The 14,626-nt window shown below is 41.1% G+C and overlaps 1 protein-coding gene across 1 annotated transcript; it reads right to left on the bottom strand.

The window, feature by feature from the left end:
* Nucleotides 1-7,037: 7,037 nt before the first annotated feature.
* On the bottom strand, nt 7,038-8,018 carry LOC110219796 (olfactory receptor 13H1-like). The gene has a single exon (XM_021003493.1). The coding sequence runs from the start codon at nt 8,016-8,018 to the stop codon at nt 7,038-7,040; it is 981 nt and encodes a 326-aa protein (XP_020859152.1).
* Between the last annotated feature and the right edge of the window lie 6,608 nt (nt 8,019-14,626).

The raw sequence follows: 14,626 nt of genomic DNA on the forward strand, positions 1-14,626 counted from the left end.
TAGCTGAATTTGACCAGTTTGAGCAAATATTCCAAGGCACAGGGCCCCAAGGATCCTAGCAACATTGCAAAGGCTCTTGGAGAAAGTAGTTGGGAATATTAATTACCTGGAAGTGTTAACAGACCTTGGTGATATCATTGTCTGTAGTAAAACACTGGATGAACAGGAAGAGAGGCCAAAGAAAGTTAGATTGGCTGTGGGAAGATGGCTCCAAAATTTTGAATTAATAAATGCCAATTATTCAGAGGTTCTGTTAATTATAGCCCAACAAGATGTAAACACAGAGAAAGGTTGAAAACCATATTGTTGTTCGGTTGTTTTAAATGTGTCTGACTTTTCATGACCCCTTTTGGGGATTTTCTTGCCAAAGATACTAGAGCAGTTTCCTTCTCCAGCTCATTTTACAGTTGAGGAAATGAGGCAAACAGAGTTGAGTGATTTGCCCAGGGTCACACAGCTTGCATAAGTGTCTGAGGCCATATTTGAACTCAGGTTTTCTTGATTCCAGGCTGGATGCTCTATTCACTGTGCCACCTAGCTGCCCACAAGAGAACCTTATGAGTAGTTAAGCCTATAAAATCTTAGAGATGAGAAATTTTCTGGGATGTGGTGATTATTGTTATATGCTTGCTAATTATTATCGGTATTGTCTTAACACCTGCAGAGCCTTTGGAGGTAGATGGCCAGACAGATGTTAATCAGCTGGCTTACCCTTGCACCAGTACTGGCTTGAACAGAAGCAAGCAGACTTTTTGTTCTCCACACAGACTCCAGCTTGGAAGGTTTGGGAGATGTCTTTATATTGGTCAGCAGACACAATTTGTATGCACAAGCATGGGTCTGACTGCCCATGAATCTCATCATCTTGTCCACAAGCTTGAGTTGTTGGCTTTGAAGTCAGCGATCACTGAGAAGTCAAAAACTAAGGAGCCAAACACCAACTATGGAGGGCAACAATCCATGGACATATTCTGACCAGTGCCAACGTTGACGCTGAGTGGCAGCATCGGCAAATTGGGATTTCGGGTTTTACTACAGGCCTAGTGAGACTGATGTGGATGAGGATGCCTTGTCTAGAATGTCACATAAAATGAGAGCTGTGGGGAATTCAGAATAATGCGGGAGGACTATCAGTGACACCCAAAGAGCTGGACCACAATCAAATGGAAATCGAGCTGAGAGCCTGGGACTTCCACCAGACAGGATGACAAATGTCAAAGGATGCAAACTTTGTTTCATTGACCCAATCTTCATTGTCGTAGTTATTTGCAGATGATGGGCAGTGAGAAGAGGTAATGGATAAGGGATGAAGACAAGTAATACAAGCCGAAACAAAACACAAAAGGAGTGATCCTCAAAATCTGGAGTTGTCAGAAGGACAACACCTGCATGCAGTGACAATAGCAGAATCTGGAGCCACGCAATGGAATATGGTACTGTTAGTCAGCAGGACTTGTTATATGCCTACTATGTGCCCGGCACTGTGCCAAGTGCTGAGGATACAAAAAAAAGGTGTCTGGCATATAAAGGGATATAAAGACAGCATCTGCCCTGGAGAAGCTCACAATTTAAAGGGGAAGACAACTTGTGAACAGCTATATACAAACAAGCTATGTACAGGGAGAATAGGAAATGATCAACAAAGGAGAGGCCCCAAGATTGTACTTGTCCAAGAAGGCTACAGATATCACAAAGAAGTATAAAACTCGCATGTGATGCATGTGAAAAAAGTCATTGCTGACTTCTAGGTCACATGACTAACAAAATGGAGACCAAGGCTTTTCTCCAATGCTTGAGAGCTCTCAAAACTGTCCAACGTAAAAATTCTACCAAAGAGATATAGTTACTGCAGGAGTTTCCACAATGTTGTTGTTGTTCAGTCATTTTTCAGTCGTGTCTGATTCTTCATGACCCCATTTGGGGTTTTCTTGGCAAAGACACTGGAGTAGTTTGCCATTTCTTCCTCCAGCTCATTTCACAGATGAGGAAACTGACACAAGCTGGGGGAAGTGAACTTGACCCAACTAGTAAGTTACTGAGGATGGATGTGAACTCATGAAAATGAGTCTTCTATACTCCAGATCTGGTGCTCTATCCACTGCACTACCTACCTGCCCCTGTCCACAATAACAAGCATTTACTGAGCACTTGCTGTGTTCCAGGCACATGCTAAGTGATGAGAATATATATCCCTTTCCTTCGAAGACCTTATATTCTGCTGGGTAAAGATAGCTTTTCTTTTATATATATATATATATATATATATATATATATATATATATATATATATATGTAAAAATTTATTTATTTTTAGTTTTCAACATTCACTTCCACAAGTTTTTGAGTTCCAAATTTTCACCCCATCTCCCCTCCCCCCACCCCAAGATGTCATGCATTCTGAATATACCTTCCCCCTACTCTGTCCTCTCTTCTCTCTCTCTCCCCTTCTCTTATCCCCTTCCCCTTCCCCTTCTATTTTCCTGTAGCAGGATAGACTTCTGTACCCCATTTCCTATATTTATTTCCCAGGAGCATGTGAAAACTTTTTTTAAACATATGTTTTTAAAACTTTAGGTTTCAAATTTTCTCTCTTCCTCCCTCCCCACCCACCCTCATCGAAAAAGCAAGCAACTCAATATAAGTTGTACATGTGCAGTTATGCAAAACACGTCCATAGTAGACATGTGAAAAACTAACTCTATTTCCCTTAATCCTATCCTGCCCTCCCATTTATTCTATTCTTTCTTTTGACCCTGTCCCTCCTCAGAAGTATTTACTTCTGATTAACGCCTTTCCCAATCTGCGCTCCTCTCTATCATCCCCCTGCTCTCTTGTCCTCTTTTCCCCCTATTTTTCTGTAGTGTAAGACATTTCCATACCCAATTGAATGTGTATGTTATTCCCTCCTTAAGCCAAATCCTATGAGAATAAGATTCACTCATTCCCTCTCATCTTCCCCCGTTTCCCCTTCCACTGTAAGAGATTTTTCTTTTCTGTTTTTTTTTTGTGAGGTAATTTACCCCATTCTACCTTTCCCTTTCTTCTTCTCTGAGTATAATCCTCTCTCATCCCTTAATTTTATTCTCCAGATATGACCCCTTAATCTTCAACTCACCCTGTGCCCTCTATTTATCTATCTACATATACATACATATAATTTTTTTCCTCCAACTACCCTGATACTGACAAAGGTCTCATGAGTTATAAATATCATCTTTCCATGCAGGAATGTAAACTGTTCAATCTTAATAAGTCTTAAAGTTGGCTTTTCTTTCTTTCTTTTCTTTCTTTCTTCTTTCTTTCTTTCTTTCTTTCTTTCTTTCTTTCTTTCTTTCTTTCTTTCTCTCTTTCTTTCTCTTTTTCTTTGGCAATTGGGGTTAAGTGACTTGCCCAGGGTCACACAGCTTGTAAGTGTCAAGTGTTTGGTCTGAGGCCAGATTGAATTCAGGTCCTCCTGACTTCAGGGCTGGTGCTTTATTCACTGCACCACCTAACTGCCCCTTAAAGATAGTTTTTCAAAGGAAGCTGAGAAGGGAGCAGGAAGAATGGTGAGAGAGAGAATGAGAGAATCCATGGGGGAATGGTGGAGAAAGACAACTAGGCAGTCAGGGGTGGAGCCCGGGGAGGAAGGAAGGGATGAACAGAGGATAGGACAATACCACCAAGAACAAGGCATCACAAAGGATAAGACACCACAAAGTCAAACGAAGTAGTAAACTGATGAATTATCAAGAAGCTGATTCCAGGCAGGACCCTTTTCCTACTTACCTAAAACAAACTAGACATTAGAACATGGATCCATGCTACTCAATACTCGAGTCCATATATTTAGACATCCCACATATCCATTTTTTACACACACTATCACAAAATTCTCATGGGGTGATCCACAGTACACTTTCTACCCATTCTCTTCCATCATGCTCTTCTGATAGTGAAGCTCTGCAACAGTCCCTGACTACTGAGAAGGAAGCTGAATCTCCCCATTATCTTTTGCTGCAGTCAGAGTCTCCTGGGACCTGAACAATGGGCCCCGTAGCTCTCCTAGGGACTTGCTCAGGTTGTGAAGGAAGGGTACATCCATTTCATCTATCTTCCTGACCTCTAAGGGTGTCACTTCTAGCATCAGAATAAGGCTATCCCATTGTACCCTGATCCCCGGATGTCCCTTCACTCTGCTGAGAATTGAGCTAGATATAAACCTATGTGCTAGGCAAGCCAATATTCCATCCATGACCTCTGCCTCTAAAGGTGAGGCTGGAAGGGTACCTGCACTCAAAGAAGAAGCCTCTCCCTATGGTAGCCTAAAGCCACTGCCTTTCTGCCTACCTGCCTGGCTGGAAAGCAGTTCACTTAACTCACCATCCAGCACAGCCTACATCAAGCACAGGCAGAGAGATGGTCTTGGGGTTGGGTTTGAATGCTTGCTTACCTGCCCACCTGCTCAGCAATTCCTGGGCTTCAGTGGCTTGTATAGCCTGTACTGGGTACAGGAGGGGAAGGAGAACAACAGAAGGAGGTGATGACAGAAGCATACTGAAGATCTATATTGCTCTTCTCCATTTTAGGCTCTTTGCTCTACCCAGTGGATCCTGTTACACACTCCTTAGGTACACACACAGTATTTTGAGACCATATCTCCATGATCCAGACAAACGGAGCAATTTTGCTTACCAGACTCACTCTGAAATTTCCATTCTCCATGTTTTTGCCAATGTTATCCCTTAGGAATCCCTGTGATAGGGAACACACTATCTTCCAAAGCTGCTCATTCCATCTAGAGATTATTCCATTAGAAATTTCTCATATCATCCAGAACCTACCAGAATCTATGGCAACACTTACCTACCTGGTTCTGCTTGAGTAAAGTAAAAGAAACCTGCTCCTCTTCTACCTCATTAACTTTCACCTATTTGAAGACAACTCATATTTTCTTAATATCTGTTATACAAATGGTTAGGTATCCTCAATTCTCTTAGATAATTCTCATTTGGCATGAAGTAGAAAAGCTACATCCCCTTGGTTGTCCACCTCTGAACATTTGGTGATCAGCTCACTCAGTTCAACGTAAACATTTACTAAGCACATTCTATATCCATGAGGGACAGTGCAAGGTGATGGAGACATACATTAAAAAATAGTCTCTGACATCAACTTACATTTTATTTTAGGATGCAACATCTACATTGATAAGTAAATACAACCAGACATAGACTAATGTCAAGAGGGACAGATTATTAATAACTTGAGAGACTCAGAAACAAAAACTTCATGTAGGAGGTGAAAGCAGAGTATGCTCTGAAGGGAGCTAAGAATCCTAAGAGTCATGAGGGAGGCAGGAGTGAGTTTCAGATGTGGGTTGATGCCATGAAAATTTGTGGAAGGAAGAGATGAAACACTTATGAAGTGAATTTCTATGACATGCAATATTTGTGGAGGAGAGGAATATGAAATAACCTGAACATGTAAGTGGGATACAGATTGTTGAAGGCACTGAGGATTTTTTGCCAATGAAATTTTTTTTTAGTAGGGCAGATTCCTGGTCAGATCTGTGATTCAGGAATATTGGCTCAGTGCCATCTCCTATGTGAAGTTTTTTCTGATCTCCTCAGTGATAAAAAAGAGATAGAAGTCTAGGAGACAGACTAAGAGGCTATTGCAATAGTCTAAGGGAGAGGTAGGGAGGATCAACTACAATAGAAACTATGTAAGTAGGTGACAGGGGTAGAATTGACAAGGCTTGGCAGCTGATAGGATAGGTACATGATGGAGAAGGAAGACCCAAGGACTCCAGGTGGTAAATGTGGGTGCCTGGAATGATAGTGATGCTATCAATAGGAATAAAAAAGATGTTTGGAAGAGGGGTGTGTGGTGTGTGTGTGTGTGTGTGTGTGTGTGTGGTGTGTGTGTGTGTTTTGAGAACTAAATTTAGTTCAATTTTGAACATATTTAGTTTGAGATGTATCCAACTGGAATGGAACCTTCCGATGTTTTCCTACCAACTCCCTGTTTCAGGGGCAGTCTTCTAGCAGAGGTGATGATAGAGACTACTTTTTTCTGGTTTCCTCAATTTTTTCATTTTTAAACTCAATACAAGAAAGAAACCAAGATGAAACAGAATCTACATCTATTTACAATTTTAGAAACTTGATGATAACAGCTTTTCCACTATTCCCTCTATGTCCCCTTCACTCTGTATGTACATTTCCCTCTGGAGTTCACACACACATACACACAACCCATAAACACACAAACATGTACATACATACATATACATAGATATCCATTGAAGTCGATATGTTTGCAATTCACTTGTTTTTGCTTTCTTGGATTTGTGTTATTTTATATATCTTTATATACAACATATTTACAATTTTTATCATGCTGTATCATTTCATTATATTAGTACTGTAGGATTTATTCAGCTGTACCCCAACCATTAATTACTTATATCACTTACAGTTTTTTGTTATTACAAATAATGCCACATAAATATAATTGCATAGATATTTTTCTCCTTTAAAATATTCTTATGGTGGATAACTAATAAGGATATTGTTGAGTCAATGGGTATGATTCTTTTTTATGAACCTTGCTTGTATTACTAAATTTCTTTCCAAAAAGTTTAGATGAATTTGCAATGCTACCAGCAATGCATGAGAGTAACTGTTTTATTATTGCTCTCCTACCATGTTTTTGTCACTTGTATTTGTACATGTATATAATGCATTCAATGGCTTTCACTCCCACTACTCTCTACTGAACAATACAAAACTCAAAAATAGAAAGCTAATGACAACTATTCAGACTTTCTGTGCTAGCCTAGGCTGTATGTCTGAAATAGTGACTGGCTAAAACTGTGCCCTATCCATGTCCTGTGTGGTGGAAACCACAACAAAGATCTCCATGGGGGATGGATAGATTTCTGGAAAACAAAAGATACCTTGAGAACCACCACTTTCTTTCATTTTTAATAATTTGATTTCATAGCCACTCCCCTTCTGGATCTTCTAAGAAGGCAAACAAAGATCTGTTTCTTAGGAGTCATTCTTTCCCCCTATTAGTTTCCTGAAAGCCCCCTTCACATCCTTGTTCCGAAGACTGTAGATAATAGGGTTGAGCATGGGTATCACAATGAAATACAACATGGAGATGATCTTGTCTACATCTCGTCTGACTTTGTCCTGGGGCATCATGTACATGGAGATGGCAGTGCCATAGAAGATGACTACCACAGTGAGGTGGGAAGTGCAGGTGGAGAAGGCTTTCCTTCTTCCATCAGCTGAGCGCATCTTCAATACAGCTCCCAAGATGCGCATGTAGGAGGCTAGGGTAAATGTAAAGGGTAGCGGGAGAGTTAGGAAACTGGTAGCCATCATTAGCAATTCGTAGAACTTCAGATCATTACATGCAAGCTTGAGGATAGCCAAGAGTTCACAGGAGAAGTGGTTGATAATGTAGTGGCCACAGAAATCTAGTGGCATGGTCAGGATTGGGACCACAGAAAGTAAAAAGGATATTAACCAGGGTAACACTGCAAGTTGGACACAGAGCTGAGGCCGCATTTTCATTGCATAGTGCAGGGGGTCGCTGATTGCTACAAAACGATCGTAGGCCATGACGGCCAGCAGAAAGCATTCTATAACACCCAAGTAGAGAAGGACACACATCTGTGCCAGGCATTCACCCAGGGAGATGATGGGAATTTTGACTAAACAGTTGACGAGCACCTGAGGCATAATAGATAATGTGAAGCAGATGTCCAGGAATGATAGATTGCTGAGAAAGAAATACATGGGGGTGTGCAGCTGGGGATCATAGTGGATAAGGAGAAGAATGAGGCTATTCCCCAGCATGGTGACAAGATAGGATACCAGAAGTAGGCAGAAGAAGATGATTTGGGCTCTGGGATACTCTGCGAGCCCAACCAGAATGAAATAGGTCACAGTGGTGCTGTTTCTTGAATCCATAGCATTTCTTTTCTTCCACCTGAAATAATAAGAGAAACAAAAACACATCAGGTTTTAAAGTAGTTACAATGGGTTTTTTTGCATGCATGAGAGACTATTTTGCATGGGAGCATTCTTACCTTCTAGCTCAAAACCTTTTTGATTTTATGTATCCAACAGCATCTATGCAGAGCTACATGGGTGGCTATGGCCAAAGCATTGTCCATCATTCTCGGCACAGTTTTCTCTACATTTGGCTGAGCTGGTTCATAGTTGTCATCTTGTGTATTCCTAAATTTCTATATAAGTGGTTTCAATCTTGTTTAGCATTATAAGATATTGTATTCAAGGGTTCAGACTTACCTTCATTCTATGATGAGAAAGGAGGCTTAGGACATAAGTTGAAACAGGCAATTACAATAACAAGATGAGTAGCAACTCAGCTGCATGTCAAAGCACTAAGGGACATCCAAGCATAGTGGGTGGTGGGTGGGGAGAGTGGGGGACACTGGACTAGAAATTTAGAGGCTCTCAATCGAATCCCAGTTCTTTCAGTAATTTTGTTGGCCATGCACAGTCATTTCCATCTCTGGGCTGGGTGGTACCTTTTGATTGACAATCTGGCATAAGTGATCTCATTTTGTCCTTGTAACAACCTTCAAAGGTATATTGTGTATGCATTTTGCTACTCACTTGAAGATGAGGAAACAGATAGATATCCTGAACACCAATGTGAAATGTCCATTATACTTCACATTTCATTTAAAAATCTATTCATTCATTCATTCATTCATTTACTTATTTACTTATTTATATTTTTATTATCTTTCTAACCAAATATATCCACATATATCTTCCTTCTCACTATACATACTTATTGGTCCCATCCAATGAACAATCCCTTGCAAGAAAGAGCAACAGAGAGAGGGGAAAAAGCAACTCAGCCTATCTAGCTGCCCCATCAAATGAGTCTGACAACACACATCCTTGCTCTTCCTGGCCTCTTTCCACTTGGCTTCATTTGCATTCCCATCCATGTATTTGCTTTCTCAGCAAGATGAAACACAGCTCCTCTAACTATAACATTGTGCCACAGAGTCAGCTCATTCTTGGTGTGGTGAAAAATTTGCAGGACTTATAGAAAGAAGATCTGGCTTAGAATCCCAGCTCAATAGTGTACATCCTGTATAACCTTGAGTCAAATCCTTGCTCTCTCTCAGAGTCAGTTTCCTAATTTGTGAAGTGGGGATATAGTTGCAATCTGTTTTATGGAGATGTTTCAAAGCTAAGAAAACATCCTGGAAATGAAACAGTTAAATCTGAATTATTCTTATTCTTATCAGAGGGTAGTATTTTAAATGGCCTCTTACTCCTCAAGAAAAGGTTCATGGGATGGTAAGGCAAGCCTGTCACAAGAAACTCCACAAAGCTGTCTGTATTTGTTTTACTGTTATTGGCCTTTATGTATGGTATAGCTTTATCTAAGTGAGCTATCTGAAGGGCCTGAAAACTACTTTGATATCCTAGCACTGTCACTGAGATGGCATTGCAAGGCATGAGTTTGATTCTGATAGGCAGTATCCAACTCCAGAGATAAACTGGCATTTACAGTGTTAGGAAGTGAACTGTGTCCTGTGCATCAAAATTGGGTTCTGGTTCCAATTCTGCTAAAGCTACTGTGTGACTATGGACAGGGCAGCCAGGTGGTACAGTGTGCAATACAGGGTGCTGGGCCTAGAGCCAGGAAGACTCATGTTCCTGAGTTCAAATGTGACCTCAGACACTTCCCAGCTGTTCAACCCTGGGCAAGTCACTTAACCCTGTTTGCTTCATCAGTAAAATAGGCTGGAGAAGGAAATGGCCAACCACTCTGGTATCTTTGCCAAGAAAACCCCAGATCAGATCACAAAGAAGTGGATACAACCGAAAATGACTCAAGAACAGCAACAGAAGTAAGAATAACGATAATAATGGAAATCTCTTTCAGGAAACATATTAGTAGATCTTAAAGCTTTAGGGAAATTTGAAACATTGTGACTGGACCACGCAAGAATAGTTTTTTCACCATGGGACAGAAACTCTATCCTGTGAAGTCACCAAGAATACTTCAGGAAACTACAGTCATTGAAACTTGCAACTGTCTAGTGCTTGAACCAAAGGCAAAGAAAAGAAATACAAAACAACTATGAAACTTATTAGCAAATAGATTAACCTGGGTGGATGCGTCTTCATTTATTTTTCTATCTCCATCCATCAGAACAAAGATACTTCTGTAGGGAGAGGCTATTTTAAGAGATCTCTGAAAGGGAAATAAGTCATTTAAAAAGGACTTAAAAAACTTACCCCCAGATCAAATCCATGATTTATCCCCCTTAGCATGGATCCTCAAGCATAGGATGGGAGAGTGTGGCCAGGCAACTCAACTCATGACCATCTCATTCAATGTGTTTTATGAATCTAATACATTTTCTTCCCCCCTCCCACTTTAAGAGGGGGCCATCTCCAGTTGTCCTGATCTATATCTTGCCACTGGACCCAGATGGCTCCGGAGGAGACAGTGAGGCTGGTGACCTTGCACAAGTCTCCCTCACTTAAATCCAATTCACTTGCAAGTCAGGGCATCATCTTCCTGTTGTCATGGTCCTACTTGAGAAAGAAGGACAAAGAACAACAACAACTGACTTTAAGAAAGATATGGAGACATTTCAGTGCATCCAGAGGAGGAGAGCTCGCAAGATGGGCAGGAATTTCACAGATGGGGGCAGGGAGGAGTGAAGCTAGTCCAGGCAGGTCAGCAGGTGGATGCTGTTGGCTTTGGTCTCCTTTTTGAGTTAGGACACTGGTAGCTGGCTGACTACAGGACCATAGACTTAGACCTGGAAGAGATTTTAGAGATCATCTAATATGTCTTCTTCCTTGTGCAGCTGAGGAAACTGAGGTTTAGCTTGTTTTTTAGCCATGGTCACACAAGTAGATTATAGCAGATCAAGGATTGTTAATCTAGGTTCATTAACTTCAGAATCAATGTCCTTTTCCCTGAACCACAAACTTCCCTGTAAATTATATATCCCTAAAGATGAAACCTTTGGAGGCAGCGAAGTGGTGCAGTGGATAGAGCACTGGCCCTGGAGTCAGGAGGACCTGAGTTCAAATCTGGCCTCAGAAACATAACACTTACTAGCTGTGTGACCCTGGGCAAGTCACTTAACCCCATTGCCTAGCCAAAAAAAGAAAGAAAAAGATGAAACTTTTGGTTTTATAAATGAAAGGTTTAGCTCATTCATTTGGAGGTGATTTTAGAGGTCAGTTTTCCATCCATGGCAGGGTGGTCATCCACAATCTTCTCAAAACCATATAGTGATAGATAGCTCACTATCTTGCTCTTTTTCAGATCTGATTTCTTGAGATTATTTTTAAAATATTGAGCCAATATTTGCCTACCTTTAATGTAATACATTCAAAGGATCTTAGCTCGTGAGAGAGTAAACAAACTTTGTTGTTGTTGTTTGGTTATGTCTAACTCCATGTTTTCTAGACAAAGATTCTGGAGTGGTTTGCCATTTCCTTCTCCAGTGTTTCCCCATTTTATGGATGAAGAGCTGAGGCAAATGGAGGTTAACTTGCCCAGGCTCAAATAGCTAGTAAGTGTCAGAGGCTGTATTTGAACAGATCTTCCTGACTCCAAGCCCAGTGCTGTATTCACTGTAGCACCTAGCTTCCCCAAGAAGCTTAGAAAACCTTCAATACAACCCTATCCTTATGTTGTTGTTCAGTCCCTTATCAGTTGTGTTCAACTCTTCATGGCCTCATTCAGGATTTTCTCGGCAAAGAGACTGAAACAGTTTGCCATTTCCTTCTCTAGCTCATTTTACAGATGAGGAAACTGAGGCAAACAGGATTAAGTAACTTGCCCAGGGTCACATGGCTAGCAAGTGTCTGAGGCCAGATTTGAACTCAGGAAGATGAGACTCCAGGTCTGGCACTCTATCCACTGACAGAAAAGTCAAATGCCTTTCCCAATAGCACACAGCTACCAAGCACCAAAATTAGAACTCACAGCAAGACTTCTAACTCCAAGCCCAAGGCACTTTCCAGGCTAGCAGGCTCTCCATCTCCGCCTCAGAGTCACACAGAAAATATCTTGTTCCTCTTCCATGTACGAGACCTAAAAATATTGTCAAATAGTCATCACGTCCCCTCGACTCAGTCTCCTTTCCATTAATACCATCTCCATTTTGTCCAACCAATCCAAATATGCCGTGTGTGTGTGTGTGTGTGTGTGTGTGTGTGTGTGTGTGTGTCCCTTTGCTAAAGTGACACCCCCCTCTGCTTGTGCTGTAGGTTCTTAATGTCACTCTCACCATGGCCTGTCGTCCTGGACCCTGATGCTTTCCTAGCTGTGTGACCATGGGCAAATCACCTAATCTCCTTAAGTCTCAGTTCTCTCCCTTGTATGATGGGAACAACGATTCTTCTAGTAACAGCTTTGGAGGGATGTTGTGAGGCTCCAAAGAAATAATGCATGAAAGCGTTTGGCAAACTGGAGAAGGCTGAATACCAGCTGCCTATATCTCTTCACAGTTCCACTCATTGGCCCGCCTGGGTTATAACTTGGCCACTCTTTTGTGCTGAGCTCTTAGGGACAACATTTCTCATTGCTAAACCATGATTTACTCATCTAAAAAAGAAGGAGGTTAGAGTCCATGTGTTTTCAAGTCTTTTCCAGTTTTGACATTCTATGTCCTAAGGGCACTTCTCACTCTGATATTTTATGTTCTATCAGCCTTCCCAGAGCTAAGATTTTATGTCCAAAGGTCATTCCCAAGTCCCACATTTTGTGTTCCTTGTTCCAAAGACACACCTAGGTCTAACTTCCTATGTTCTCACATTTCTCTGAACTCTGATATTTTATATGTTCTGTTTTAAGAGTCTGTATTTGAAGGTACTTTCCACCTTTGACATTTTCTTTTATTAACTAGGATCCTTCAAAGAGGCCCAGCTCTCTCCCTGTTTTACAACTTTCTTTGCTCAAATATGCTCTCATTGTCTTCCATGCTGCCCCATCCTGAGGTTCCCTCTCATTTCTTATTCTGTGGTATTCCCGACAGAGCACGTGGAAGGAGACAGTAGGAAAGACATTTGAAGCTGGCTTTGAATAAAAAAAAAATCCCTTCTCACTTCCACAGCTCCATGGACACACACCTGGGACAGAAAGTGTTGTCTGAAGATATCCAGGCTCTCTCTCCCTGCTGCATGGTGGGTGGCTGTAGGTTTAGGCCAAGAACCAGTCAGCTTCTGTCAAAGATCAGTTCATGGAGCTGGACCTCTGGAGAGGTGACCAAGGCCATGCTTTCTCTTTCCTCCAAGCCTTCACTTTCCAGTCACTCACACAATCACAGGGATAGCCTCTTGTGATAGATGGCTGATACTTGGGTTGAGCCAAAATGAAAGGAGAATAATTGGAGAAGGAAGTAAAATTGCCCTTCACCTCTGCTTCTCCAGGGGCTGCAGGAGGAGGCTTCTGTGGGACCAAGTGCTCATTAAAATCAGAAGTTCTGAGAGTGGCTGGGGAACCAGGAGGAAAGTTTCTGACTCACTGAGAATCAGAAAGTTTTTGAAGATGCAGTTACTGGATCAAATCAGAAAACAAGGGGATTCAGGGGCTGAGAAAACACCCTGTGACAGCTGAGGTGAAAGATAGAGAGGCCACACTGCAAGTACAATTAGTGCATTTATTGGGAAAATTGATTGACCTCAGTGGTAACACAGTACAGAGACTGTCAGAGTCTGGAGGTCAAGAGAGTAGGGAACAGAAGCCCTCATTCATGGTAAGCCTATACACACACACACATATAGAAATGCACATATATACACATATACATATATGCACACATTTAAGGTGTACAAACATATACAAATATCTTTATAATGAGTCTAAATCATTGATGCCAGTATTAAAAGGAATTTGAATGTGTACTAGTTTATTTTTAGAGCATATGCCCAAAGAATGTCATAGCTTTTAATGGATATAGTGATTATATTAGAGAGCAGCTAGGTGGTGCAGTGATTAAAGCACCAGGCCTTGGGTCAGAAATATCTGAGTTCAAATCCACACTTACTAGCTTTGTAACTCTGGGAAAGCCACTTAACCTCTGTCTGCCTTAGTTTCCCCATCTTTAAAATGGGGATAATATTAGCATCTATTTCCCAGGATTAAAAGAGATAATGATTATAAAGTGCTTATCACAGCATTTGACAAATAGTAAGTGCTTTATAAATATTATCATTATCATCACCATCATCACCATTATCACCATCATCATCATTGTCATCATCATCGTTGTTATCATCATTATCATTATTATTATCTAGCCTACCCCATCATTCTCCAGTTGAGGAAACAATTTCACACAAGGGAAATAACCTCTTAGGGTCACAGTGACAAAATGCCAATTTCAGCACTGTCCCTCTGTTCTCTTGAATCCAGCTCAGTGGTATTTCCTGTATACCATGCTGACATGTCCTGGCTGTCCCATATTCGAAGAGAACTCAAACAGCACAATTGTATGTTGATGGTAACTGAATTAATTGTAGCATCTCACCAAACTCAAACAACTTTTTTCAGAATGTTCAGTTTTGGGGTTAAATTTTACCAAGTGTCAAAACTACCCCTCAAA

Source organism: Phascolarctos cinereus, unplaced genomic scaffold, assembly GCF_003287225.1.
Source record: "Phascolarctos cinereus isolate Bilbo 61053 unplaced genomic scaffold, phaCin_HiC Scaffold_726;HRSCAF=1367, whole genome shotgun sequence".
Taxonomy (NCBI): Eukaryota; Metazoa; Chordata; class Mammalia; order Diprotodontia; family Phascolarctidae; genus Phascolarctos; species Phascolarctos cinereus.